General features: G+C 46.3%; 1 protein-coding gene across 1 annotated transcript in view; it reads left to right on the forward strand.

The window, feature by feature from the left end:
• The window catches only part of TEDC1 (tubulin epsilon and delta complex 1), a 221,172-nt gene extending 207,418 nt beyond the window's left edge, over positions 1 to 13,754 (forward strand). The window contains exons 9-10 of the mRNA XM_065409430.1: positions 3,080 to 3,448; positions 13,659 to 13,754. Of these exons, the coding sequence (XP_065265502.1) occupies positions 3,080 to 3,448; positions 13,659 to 13,754 (465 nt within the window). The remainder of the gene's footprint in view (positions 1 to 3,079; positions 3,449 to 13,658) is intronic.
• Positions 13,755 to 14,029: the final 275 nt, after the last annotated feature.

Raw genomic sequence — 14,029 nt, forward strand, 5'->3', positions numbered from 1 at the left:
TTTGTAATAAAAATAAAGTGAGCACTGTACACTTTGTATTCTGTGTTGTAATTGAAATCAATATATTTGAAAATGTAGAAAACATCCCAAAATATTTAAATAAATGGTATTATATTATTGTTTAGCAGCGCAATTAATCATGATTAATTTTTTTGAATCACACGATTAATCGTGATTAATTTTTTTAATCATTTGACAGACCTATTTAAAAGTAGATTAGATAAATGCTAGAAAATGTGCTTCAGGGAGTAATCCTTTAGTGGCCACAGAACACAGTTAGCTGTTTCATCTTAAATATTTATACTTCTGTTCCCAAACTATGTTAGATGATAGTTAAGGTTGTTCAGTCTAGTCCAAAGGACATGTAGCATTATGCACATCACTTTTTTAATGAGAAATATGGGAATCATTAACTACGGTTAATTAATAGTGCTGACACCAACACACCCCAATGGATGGGGAGTTTTAACTTAACTCTTTCTCTATATTGATACCTTGATGGAAAACCTGCCAGAAACTCTTACAAGCTTATTGCTATAATACACATGATATAAGTGGAGGGAATTTCCACAAAGAAACCTAGAGCAATTTGATAAATGGATTATCATGCATAAGAATTTAAGAACCGTAAGAACGGCCATACTGGGTCAGACCATGATCCATCTAGCCCTGTATCCTCTCTCTGACAGTGGCCAATACCAGAGCTTCAGGGAAAGTGTACAGAACAGGGCAATTTTGGAGTACTCTACCCCTGTTTTCCCCTCCCAGCTTCTGTCAGTCAGAGGTTTAGGGTTTCTCTGAGCACAGGGCTACATTCCTGACCATCTTGGCAATTAGCCATGGATGGACCTATTCTCCATCAACTCACCTAATTCTTTTTTGAACCCAGTTATAGTTTTGGCCTTCACAGCATCCCATGGCAATACGTTCCCCAGGCTAATTGTGCATTGTGTGAAAAAGTATTTCCTCTTGTTTGTATTAAACCTGCTGCATGCACGTTTGAGTGTATCACATACCTGCCCTTACCCACTACCGCACTGGTACTTTTTTCTTAACTTGAAAATTGACTTGTTTTCAAATATTTTGCATATGCTTGCAGCTACTTTTGTGGGGACACTGCATTTAGGGAGAGATCTGCTTTTAATTTTTGCTTGTGGCCTCTTCCAAATTTCATTACACCCTTACGGCCTATTGAGCTGAGGTATGGGCACCCTTTGGGAAAAATAGGACACTGTCACCTGCAGCAAGACAATTAGCAAATTGGTTAGGAATCTGTAACGAGAACTAATGAATCTGTAGGTAGCTGTTCGCATCCACACTGTTTAGCGGCACCAGGTACTCTGAGTTTGTATACCATACAGATGTATTTGCAAATTGAAGTAACATTGTTAAACAGAAGGTAATTAAATAATCTACTGAAAGAATGTGGTGATGTCTAGCCTAATGAAAATAAATGTCACTCTTCCAGAAACCCATCCCTCGTAGGTGTGGTTGGTCTATTAGGCCAGTGCACCTTAAGTCGGAATCAAATATAGGTAATCCCAACTCCTGAAGGTGGGCTCTGTGGAATAACAAACCACAGTGAGCACAGAGTGTGTGTAACTGTATCCGAGACTTAGATTGAAACTCAACTGCTAGGCATTTGTTGTGGAGAAAAAAATCCTAGCTTTGAGGTGGGAGTGCTATAAAAAGGCTTTTTGCTTAAAGGGCAAAGATTTGATATTTGCATCAAATGAGTGCTGTGCTTTTCTTTGCCTGAAGAGTCTTCTCTTGTGAAGGCACAGAGTTCAACAGCAGAACCAAATGCATTATACTGAATGACTCACTGATGCAAGCACTGGAAGAGAATCAAGCACTTGGGTCGATCTCGCTCCAACTTTGAACAATTCTATTATTTCCCATTTTTTGCAAGTTCTGCATAGCATGTCTAGGCCTTTTAATTTTATTCTTCTAGACATGAGCACTAATGTCTTCTCTTGAACCTTGGGGAGCAGTGGGCTATTGCCTGCTCTCCTTTCCCATCACAAAACACATACTCTAGAAATTAAGCCAAATGAAACATGGCAAAGATAAACTATGGTCATAAGAGGTGTAAGGTCCATTTGCGGTGGGTGCCAGGAGTCACCAGGTGACACTGTTGCATAGTCTTGCATGTTTTTTTTCCTAGTGTGTGAGCAATTTCTGAAGACATGCTGTGATGTTAGTTTTGTGATGCATAGTCTATTTGGGGGATCTGTTGCAAACAGCAGGGGCATTCACTCTCTGCCTGCATCTCCCTAAAAGTCCTTATTTACCCGTTGGTGCCAGGAGGCCTGAAGCTGCAGTTGAAGGGCCCCTTGCTGCAAGCACATGCTTGAGTAACTTGATTAGTATACTTAATATTATTGACTTCAGTGGATCTGCTCATGTGAGTTAAGTTACTCATTTTTGTATCCATTTGAGGTTTGGGCCCATAGTCATTAATGTATCTTGTATTAGTTTGGCCACTGTCAAATCTGGAGTTATCACATCATTGTATCACCAGCCAGTTACAGCACAGTTAGTATCACACACAGCCCTGTCTCGTACAATATTCTCAGTTGGCCTATATTAAAGCCTTATAGAGAATCCATCTTTGGCTCAGCTCTCTCACCACAGACATGGTTCCTCACTGTCCTGCCCCTTGTGCAATCACACCTGTGCAAAAGAGGTGTTACCCACTACACTGTCACAATAGTAGTGTTTTACACATCCTTTGTACAGGCGTGAATGGAGAAACAGGCCATGCGCATTTTTTCACACATCTCATCTGACTCCAGGCTCAAACTGCCCACACTTTGTAACTGCCCTAAGGAGTGGAGTGGAGAGGAAATTGCCATATGTCAGTCATCAGAGGAGCAAGGGCTTTGAAGATCTGTCAGTCTCTTATTCTTAAAAGCACAGAGGTTTACACGCCGAGTTCAGTCACTGCTTCTACTTGCTACATTTGATCGTGAAATAAAGAATTTCCAGTACAGCACACTCCAGCCTTGACATTTTGCATTGGTGTCTGGAGTGAGGAATTCTGCACATAAGCCTGATCATGTTTTTCTCTCTACAGGTCAAATCAAGAGAGAGAACACTTCCAGATGAAAGGGAGTTTTGTGCTGCTGTCAGGACAATAACAGAAGCTGTCAAGCTAAAACTATCAGATCTTAAATACCATTGTGCCCATAAAAAAAATGGAATGCATGGTTTGTACAGGCTGGTATTTAAAGACAAGTGTTCTGCTAGCAAAACAGGTTTCCTCAGTTCGGTATCGAAGGAGCCCATTACAAATGTTGTTAACGCCACAGAGGTGATCAGTGAACTGCAAATGGAAGAGGGCACTCTGAAGAGGGAGCTGAAGCGGCTGCAGGAAGAGTGCAGACACAAGCTAGATGAGATTGCAGAAGGGCTAGTTGGAGTGATTTGTATCCCACCTATGAAGAGATAAGTTCTCATCAAGAAAGGACAAGGGAATAGAGCTGTTTGATCAGAAGACATATTATAAACCGTGCCCTGAGGGTGGGTGAAATGAAGATCTGAATGTGGTTCTAATTCTCAGCCTTGAAAACACAATTTGTCACTTCTTTATAATATGCATTGGGGCCAGAACACTGCACCCTTAATGGTTCTGTCTGCTGCCCCTTATTACTTACCTTACCAATTAAATTCTGCAGCAGGTGTTGGGGGGGGTGGTTTAAATCTCTCCTTCATCTAGATTTCTGATGCTTCTGCCAGGCACAGGCTCACTTTCAGAACTCTCCCTTTCTAGACACACGGTATTTGCCAGGTCTGCAGACTGAAATACTAATTACATTCAGCATTTATCAGCAAGTGAGAGTATTTATGACTAATAAAAAACCAGGAACTGAGCAGAGATGAGTGCGGCTTTCGATGCTGAAAGGTATGCAAAGCACCAAGAATGAAATGTGCAGGAAAGGCTGCTGTTTAGTTCAGCTAATTCCATATTGTGTGGCAAGGCACAGAATACATACAATTATCACAAAACAGATACAAAATGCTTAGTAGCAAATAAAAGTGACATCTTCTATATTCACAGGCATAATGCACTTCAAATGATCAGATTCTCTAGGGAAACACCCATTTTTATTAAACTGTGTATTCAGTTATGAAGCACAGTAATATAATTTATATATTCACTAGAGAATGCTTCTGTAAAATAGAAATAAGGCCTTAAATTCCAGGCTTTAAGAAACCCCATGGTCTACCTTTGGAGACTTCCCCCCAGAATGTAAAGCCTTTCATTTGACATTAGCTTTTCATCCCTTTCTGCTTGCTTTCAGTAAGAAACTGCTTTTATTCTTGTGATTTTCCTTCAGAAATAAAAACACAATTTGCTTTTGATTTGTGAATTGCAATGAGCAGTAGGATTACCTTGGTTTGGATTTCTGTCCATTACTCCCAGCTCTTCTGTTTGGGTGATTAACAGTTGCCTGTGACTCAAGAACCAAAAGTAAAAGTGCATTTAAGGACACCATCTTGTTCATGTATTTGTATTAGCATCATCACTTTTGTGAGATGAAGTAAGGTTGGGAGAGAGGAGCAAGGGCTGACTCTTCATTCCGCTGCCCTTTTGGGAGTCATTTACTACCATGCAAAGTTGGTATAAAATGCTGCCAGATCTGAATTCTCTGCTGAGTCGCACTATCATTGGCATTTCTCAGGCATTGTGCACATGTGTCAATGACGACGCCAGGTGTAAGACAGCGGAGAACAAGAGGTGGGTGCCCAGCCTTGGCCCAACTGAAAGCCATGTCATCAACCTACCAGGGACCGCAGGAGTGCACCTCATTTGCATAATGTGGGCCAGAGTGTAGCCACCAATATCTTCAGTACGGAGGTCCCACCTCATTCCCCACAGACCAAAGCAGAGTGGGGTGCAGTGGTGTGTGAAGCCTTTGTGAGCCATGCTGGAGGCTGCCTGGGTTCCCATGTACTGGGGTACCTGAGTGCACTAATAGAGTAATCCAGCTACTGTGGCAAGGATAACGTGGGCTCTGCCCATACTATTGCCAGCGCTCACCATAGTGCAGCCTTGAAACTAGCCGATGCTGAGAGAGAGTTTAGTTCTGTGCGTGAGCCCCAATGAAGTAGAGAGAATGACTGTATTAAACTAAACCCTCAAACTCTTCTCCTGGGGATACGCCCCACTGAACCATGTCCAAATGCCCTGCACAGAGCTGGTTCTGCACTCTGCAGCTCTAGCTCATCTCTAGCCTGTTGCTCACCCATCTTGTCATATTGCTGTATGCCACGCTTCTGTCCACTTAAGCTAGCAATCATCACTCTGGTTTTAATACCAGGACATGAACTCATTTCCTAACTGCAAATATTTGTCAGTACACAGTAGTTACAATGCAGTGTGTTTTTAATATTCACCTGACAATCCCATTTCAGTCTAGACTGGAACTGACAGAGCATGGGTGCCCTGCTTGATCCTGATTATTTTCTCTCTGGAGAAATGTAAAAATTGTGTTGCTATAAAAACAGCTACAGAGAGTCCTGGGCAGCTGTATTTACTGCATGACACAAGCAAATCATATTCACAAACAAGCTGTGTTATTGAAGGGATGCTGTCAGAACAAACATTAAATCCACTATTACTGGTGCTGGCACTGTCACCTAGCAATGTTAAAACTGGAATCATCTGAAAAACTAATTGTCTTTGTGCCATTGCTGCCATTTGGTTACTTTTTGCACCTGAGACCATCTGGGCAATGAAACTCATTGCTCATGTCTATTCCATAGTAGGTGTGTGTGCTCGCCTCATGCACTGGCGCCGGAAGTTTTTCCCTCAGTGGTATCCATAGGAGACCAGCTCTGGTGCCATCTGGAGTGGTGCACTTATGCACCAGTATAAGGGGTGCTGCCAGCTCCTCTCTCCCTCAGTTCCTTCTTACCGCCAGTGTCGGTGCTGGAACGTCTCCTTGCCTCGGCTTGTCTCCTTGCCTCCTTACCTTCTCAACTGTGCCTAGTTGTGAATCTTTTGTGGATAGTTATTAGAAAGTTTGTAGAGTTTATTAGTTCCCTTAGTGCCAAAGTTAGAAATAGTTTCATACAAGACTTAGCCTCGGGACAGGGCATGCCCCAATCCCTGGGCTTCAAACCTTGTGACCGCTGCAACACTGCTCTACAGCCAAAATGCTTCTGAAATAAATGTAGTCAAACTTTACTAATTCTGGGTCACTGAGAACGAAAATGATGCTTAAAATTGTTGATTGGCTCTAGTTTTCAAGATATGCTGTTGGGTCAGTATATACGACCCTTGACTTGGGAATGGCGGAGGATAAGTGAGTTATAAAGGGAAGGGATCTCAATTTAAACCAGAAATGACTAAAATACATCTTTGACTGGATCTATGAATAAATCTATGACTGGGTTTGGACAGTACTTGCTTTTTAGGCAAAACAATGAATGATGCAATCTGAAGCTGGTATTGCGTCATACCTGATATGAATTGCATCATGTTATTCCTAGAAGTCATGGATGATGCAATCATAACGAAGCTTACATCACTCTGCTGAACAAATTGCCCTATATCAGCTCTAGAAATCATACAGTGTCGTGCTCTCTTATTTGTCAGTGTTTGATTTTGCAAAGGGACACATTTCTGTTTAGCCAAAGTGAGCAGAGATGCCTCGTACTTGTGTGAACAGTGCAGATAACTTCTGCTATGTTTGTGGTGAAGTGACTTTTGCATCACAAAAGCGCAGTATAACCACTATGGTTAAGAAAGCCTATCACCTTTATTTTGGCTGCCAAATTGGAGATCAGGACAAGAGGTGGGCCCCACACATATGCTGCAACACTTGTGCAACAAATCTTCGCCAGTGGTTGAACAGGAAAAGGAAATCTATGCCTTTTGCAGTGCCAATGATTTGGAGAGAGCCAACAGATCATACCAGCAATTGTTACTTCTGCATGGTGCCTCCAGTTGGGAAAGGTGTGTCAAAGAAGAAAAAGTGGACTGTGCATTATCCAAACATTCCATCAGCTATACGCCCAGTACCCCACGGAGAAGGACTGCCGGTTCCTGATGCACCAGAATCATTCTCACTTGAGTCAGACGAGGAAGAGGAAGAGGATGAAACTTCTGGTCCTGAACCATCAATGTCACAGGACCCACATTTTCTCCCATCCTCCTCCTCTGAACCACACCTCATAACACAAGGTGAACTGAATGACCTTGTCAGGGATTTGGAACTACCCAAGAGTAAGGCAGAGCTGTTGGGCTCCAGACTACAGCAGTGGAATCTCCTGGCAGGTGATGTTAGGGTTTCCATGTTCCGTGACCATCAAAAGGATCTTGTCCCATTCTTCTTCATGGAAGGTGATCTTGTAGCCTGCAACAACATCGATGGTGTGATGGCAGCCCTCAACATTGTTCACGATCCAGATGAGTGGAGACTGTTCATTGATTCATCGAAGACGAGTCTTAAAGCTATTTTATTGCATAATGGCAATGTTTTGCCATCAATTCCAGTTGGTCATGCAGTCCATATGAAGGAAACCTATGACAACATGAAATAACTTTTGAGGTGCATAAACTATGACCAACATCAGTGGCAGCTTTGTGGCGATTTGAAGGTTGTTGCTCTCTTGCTTGGTCTGCAGACTGGATACACAAAGTACTGCTGTTTTCTCTGCGAATGGGATAGTCGTGCAAGAGATTCCCACTACATCAAGAAAGATTGGCCACTCCGACAGTCATTGGAGCCTGGGAGGAAAAGTGTTCAGCATCCACCACTTGTTGAATCAAGGAAGATTTTGTTACCACCCTTACACATCAAGCTGGGTCTGATGAAGAACTTTGTCAAGGCCATTGACAAAACACAAGCAGCTTTCAAGTACCTCCGTGGAAAATTTCCAAGGTTAAGTGAAGCTAAGATAAAGGAAGGTGTCTTTGTTGGTCCTCAGATTCGTGAACTTCTTCGAGATGATGCATTTGACCATGCACTGTGTGGCAAGGAAAAGACGGCATGGAAAGCCTTCCAGTTAGTGGCAATAAATTTTCTCGGAAACAACAAGGCACACAACTACAGGTTGTTGGTGGAAAACCTCCTCAAGGCATACAAAAGCCTTGGTTGCAACATGTCACTAAAGATACATTTTTTGAACTCTCATCTAGAGTTTTTTCCACCGAACTGCGGAGCAGTGAGCGACGAGCACGGCGAGCGATTTCACCAGGACATTGCAACAATGGAGAAATGCTATCAGGGCAAATGGAGCCCATCAATGCTTGCAGACTATTGCTGGACAGTGACAAGAGATGCTCCATTTAATGAATACAAGAGACAAGCCAAGAAGCGCCGAGTAGACAGTGAATAGGACTAAACTATGTACGTAATAGTTTTTTGCCTTTTGTTTCATAATAAATTTTATTTATATAACCCTTTTGCTGATTTTTAAAGTGTTACATAAACAGGACAGGTGAAATATTATCATGTAAAGCAACCATAAACACATGAAAAGACCTAGGTTTACAATTGATGATTAAAACTCTACTATCTACACAATATACATAGACATAAAATGTAAAAACTTAAATATCTTAGAAACAGTAGCCAATCAGTTGTTTTAATTGTCATATTTGAATTCAGCACATCAAAATACATAATAAATAGCACATTTTATCTCTGAAGCAGACGACTTCTCAAAAATTGTAGACCAGTGTAATCTATGCCAGTCAGTGATTCCCATCAAAGTTGCCTAAAGTGCTTGGGGGAAACCCATGTGAGCGACAAGTGTCGCATTTGTAAGAGCGTCAGGTCACAAACCAAAAAGGAGCGGGACATTCGACTTAGAGCGCTCCTTATGGAGTCGGCCCTTGCACCAGCCTCAGAGCCAGCTAGATCAGCCTCTGCTCCAAGCACTGCAGCCTCGGGGCAGAGCGCACTGCTGGCACCGACCTCTCACTGGCACCGATCCCTGTCCCCGGTACCTTCTAAAAAGCAAAGAAAGGCCAGGAGAGAGCATTCACTTTCCCGTAAAGGGAAGGAGAAAATCGGAGGAGAGCAAAGACCCATGCGGGGCAGTTCTTCCCTGTGGACGGTGGCCAGGCTTCAGCATCCATTGAGTTGTCGAGCCCTCTTCGAGACCTGCCTGCCACCCTGGGAAGCGGCAGAAGCACTCAGCACCTGGCTGTGCCATCCATGCTGGAGGCCTTTCAGGCCACTAAGGACATATTGTCCTTTCTGGTGCCGCCCACGTCGGCCAGTGAAGTGCCCCATTCGTGGGGTATACCCGCCCTGGGACCCTTCCAGCGGTCTCCATCCGTGCAGCACCGCTCTCTGCCGCAGGGGGTGCCCCGCCAGCGCTTGCCTGAACAGCACCACCAGCCCCCGGATACAGGTCGGCTTACCTGTCAGAGTGCTTGGCGTCGTACCCCGGACTCTAGGCAGCGTTCCCCGGGGTCCCGGCGTTGATCACCGGCTGTCTGGCACAGACCTGTGGAGGCACGTTGCCAGTCCCCAGAGTCTTGGTGCCTGGAGCATCCAAGTTAGTCTCCAAACTCACAACACCACTCCAGATGGTCGAGACGCTGGTCCCCAGAGTCCTGTCACAGGTTTCTGGATCGCCAGTACGGATCTCCGTGGGCACGTTGACAGTCTCCAAGATGTCGGTTTTCTCACTCCCGTTCTCACTCCCGACCCATTGAACAGCACTGCTCTCAAAGCGTGAGGTGTCGATCACCAGGGTACCATTACCAATCAGCCAAACGATGACAACGGTCACCAGAGTCATGGCACCAAGAGCCATCATCCCTGTGCAGGTCCCCGGCAGAGGTCCGTGGAGAGGGCCGACAGGAACGGGGTAGACAGGTGGCATCGGGACTGTCCTGGTCCCGCAGACAAGTCTCCCCCTCTTTAGGCTCTGAAAGTGAGGAGGAAGATCTGCCTGCAGGCCAAGGCCACCCACCGGGGGCATTGGCATTTCCCTCTGGGCCACCTGAGGCCACATGGCAGCTATGGAACCCCTGGGAGTTTCTCCAACCGACGCAGTGGCATCGGTTAGTCTCAGGGGCATGTGAAAGACGGTCAGCGACAGTCTCCCGCCTGCCCCCTAACTTGGAAGCGGAGTCAGAGCAAGGTCCCCAGGGACAGCCAGCTTCAGCTGAGGCTCCCTTGGCAGAGGCAGCGGAGTTGGTAGACCCTCATCATCTTTGTCTTCGCCCGATTAGGCGATACCGGGGCCTTCCCACATGGTTCTCCAGGATGATGCAAGGTCTCACTGGGAGCTTTTAAAGAGAGTGGTATTGAACCTGGGGCTGAAAGCCAAGGAGTTGGCTGAACCCTCTGACTCCCTGTTTGATGTGTTAAGTGCAGCAGCCTCCTGCAGGATGGCATTGCCTGTCCTCAAGGGGGTGGTGAAACTGATCAAGGCCGTGCAGCAAACCCCCTTTCCTGCCCCCCATTTCCAAACAGGTGGAGAGAAAGTACTACATCCCTGCTAAGGGGTTTTAATACCTGTATACCCACCCTGCTCCAAGCTCACTGGTTGTTTCAACAACCAGTGAGCGCGATAGACAAGACTAACCGGGATCAACGCCTAAGAATAAGAAGGGCAAAGAGGCTCGATCTCTTTGGCAGAAAAATGTATTCTACGGCCAGCCACCAGCTGAGAGTGGCCAACCATCGGGCCCTGCTTGGCCATTATGATTTTAGCATTTGGCAGTCCATGGCCAAGTTTGTGGACTCGCTGCCAGAGGAGCGCAGGAAGGAGTTCCTGGCGATCCTTGATGAGGGCAGGGCTGTGGTCAGGGCTGAGGCTTCCAAGTGGCCTCAGATGCGGCAGACTCCGTGGCCCGGACCATGGTTTTTGGCTATTTCCATGAAGCCTGCATCCTGGCTACAGTCATCGGCCCTTTCAGTGGAGGTTCAGCAGTCCATCCAGGACCTCCCATTCAATAGCATGGCACTGTTCTTGGAACAGACAGACAGCAAATTACATGGCCTGAAAGACACTAGGGCTACCTTGCGCTCTCTGTGCCTTTACACACCGGCGCCTGTGAGAAAGTGGTTCAAGCTGCAACAGTTCCACAGGTTTGGGAGCCAATTCCAATTGGAGCTCTTCCGCAAGAAGGAAAAGGGTTATAAGCACCGGCAAGACTGTCAACCTGCCCCCTCAGCTCACTCGAGCACTACCTGCAGCAAATCGGGTAACAATCAGGCATTTTGAGGGTGCCTCAAGGGCGACCTTCCAACATGTATCCTGGATGCAACACCCCTGTTACTTTCCAACCGTTTGTCCCCCTTCATCCCTGCCTGGGTCTCTATAACATCAGACCGATGGGTCCTCAGCACAGTAGCAGGGGGATATACACTCCAGTTTACTTCTATCCCTCCCTCCCATCCTCGTTCCCCATCCCTCTTCAGGGACCCTTTTCACGAGCATCTGCTCGCTCAGGAGGTACAAGGCCTCCTGCAGGTGGGAGCCATGGAGGAAGTCCCTTTACACCTGAGCAGAAAAGGGTTTTACTCCCGCTATTTTTTTGATCCCAAAGGCCAAGGGGGGGGCGTGTCTGTGCCCCTTTCTCGACCTGCGAAACCTCAAAAGGTATGTCAGAAAGTTGAAGTTCTGCATGTTCTCCCTGGCCTCCATCATTCCTTCCCTGGATCCGGAAGGTTTGTTCCTCTGGATTCAGCCATCCTCAATCTGAAAGACACTTACTTTCACATATTGATATTTTATGGACACAAAGTTCCTATGATTTGTGGTTGGGACTGCCTACTACCAATTCACAGTGCTCCCCTTTGGCCTAGCAACGGCGCCTAGGGTGTTGACAAAGTGCATGTTGGTAGTGGCGGCCTACCTCAGACATTGGAGTATCCAGATCTACCCATACCTCAATGACTGGCTCATCAAAGACCTCTCCAGAGTCCATGTCCAGCACAGTGTCGAGACGTTTCAAGCCACCTGTCAAGCTCTGGGCCTATTGGCACGCGAGGCTCAGACTACGTCCTCTCCAGATGTGGCTGGCATCGGTCTACTCCCCAGCTAGGCATCACCTGGACAAGCTCCTCATGATCCTGATGCGAATACTTACCTCCCTGCAGTTGTGGTCCAACCCGGTGCTAAGTGTTATAGGGTATGCCGTTTGCAAGCCCGCGACCCGCAGTCTCCCTGATATTAGATGCGTCCAATCTCAATAAGGGATCTCGGTCGCTATGGTCACTAGAGGAGCTGGTGCTACATATAAACGTCAGGGAACTCAGAGCCATCCATCTGGCTTGCGGAGTGTTCCTTCCCGTGCGTCTGGTTGGGTGGTGCAGATGTTGACGGACAACACAGCCTCCATGTTCTACGTCAACAGGCAAGGGGGAGCTCGTTCATTGGTTCTGTGCCAGGAAGCCCTTTGGCTGTGGGACTTCTGCATTCAGCATGCGAGCCACTTGGAAGCCTTACACCTCCCCAGTGTCTGGAACAAGCTAGCGGCTCGCCTCAGGAGGTCCTTCTTCTCTCACCATGAGTAGTCCCTTCACTCGGAGGTCATCAGGATGCTCTTCCAGAAGTGGGGAGCTCCCCAAGTGGACCTGTTCACCATCAGACAGAACAGAAAATGTCATCAGCTCTGCTGTCTGCAAGGTCTCAGTAGGGGTTCGCTTTCCAATGCCTTTCTCCTGTCTTAGGAGAACTGATGTACCCCTTCCCACCAATTCTGCTCATCAGCAAGATCCTCTGAAAAATCAAGAGGGACAAGGCACAGATCATTATGATTGTCCCGGCTTGGCCTCACCAACATTGGTTCAGCATGCTCATGGACCTAGCCGTAACAGCCCCATGGGCACTTTCCAGCCACCCAGAACTACTCTCGCAGGATCACAGTTGATTGCTGCACCTGAACCTTGCCTCTCTCCACCTCACAGCTTGGATGCTATGTGGCTGAATCCAGAGAAACAAGCCTGCTCTAATCAGATGCAGCAAGTACTCTTGGAGAGTAGAAAGCCCTCCACCAGAGCAACTTACCTGGAAAAGTGGAAGCGAGTCTCCTGCTGGGCGTCAGAACAGAATATCTCCCTGACCCAGTCGTCTCTACAGTCCATTCTGGATTACCTGCTTCACTTGAAGCACCAGGGCCTTGCCTTCTCTTCGATCCAGGTACACCTGGCGGCAATATCGGCCTTCCACCCCCACATCCAGGGTAGATCGGTATTCTCGCATGAGATGATAATCAGGTTCCTGAAAGGCCTTGAAAGACTCTCTTTCCGCAGATCCAGGACCCAGTCCCCCAATGGGAGCTCAGCCTGGTCCTCGCCAGGCTCACGGGCCCTCCCCTTGAGCTCTTAGTTTCTTGATCCCTTTCCCACTTGTCGTGGAAGGTTGTATTCCTTGTAGCTATTATCTCGGCGAGGCAAGTTTCCGAGATTAAAGCCTTCACGTACATGATGTTCTACAAGGACAAGGTTGTTAGGTATAAAAAATATATTTATGTTGGTGTTGTTTAATATGTTCAATTAGGTATTTTAATAATGTATTTTTGAAATAAGGTTAAGTAAATAACTGGCTTCAATAGAATTTAATATGGAGTATATGAACTATGACCCTTGGACTCCATCTTAGTAAGCAAACTTGTTTACAACTTAGACACTGGAGTCCTCTGGCTGAAACCGGACTGAACCAGCTTTTCCCGCCTTAGAGATTATATAAGATCTTGCTCAGAGCCTGCACAGGACTGTCCATTCCAGCAGCAGCGTGTGCATGGTCGGGTCTTCCTAATGCTCCAGAGCTAGAGAGAAGAGTACCATCTATCCCGCAGCGAGGTTGAGGAAGGAGAGGCATGTCATCACTATCCCCACCATAGTGAACTGAATCCATTTTACCTGTGGAGGGTCCTGCTTTCCTGGTGTCCATCATCCCAGAGGGTCTCCCCGCCTGTGACAAAATCCAATAGTCGTCAGGACTCCCCAGTAGTCCTCTTCGAAAGCTCTAAATCAGCCGGAAAATAGAAGGTCCTGGGTTTTGCACCTGTCCACTGTGTCCACTGCGCCTAAATCGTAGGAAAGGT

This window comes from Emys orbicularis, chromosome 8 (genome assembly GCF_028017835.1).
Source record: "Emys orbicularis isolate rEmyOrb1 chromosome 8, rEmyOrb1.hap1, whole genome shotgun sequence".
Taxonomy (NCBI): domain Eukaryota; kingdom Metazoa; phylum Chordata; order Testudines; family Emydidae; genus Emys; species Emys orbicularis.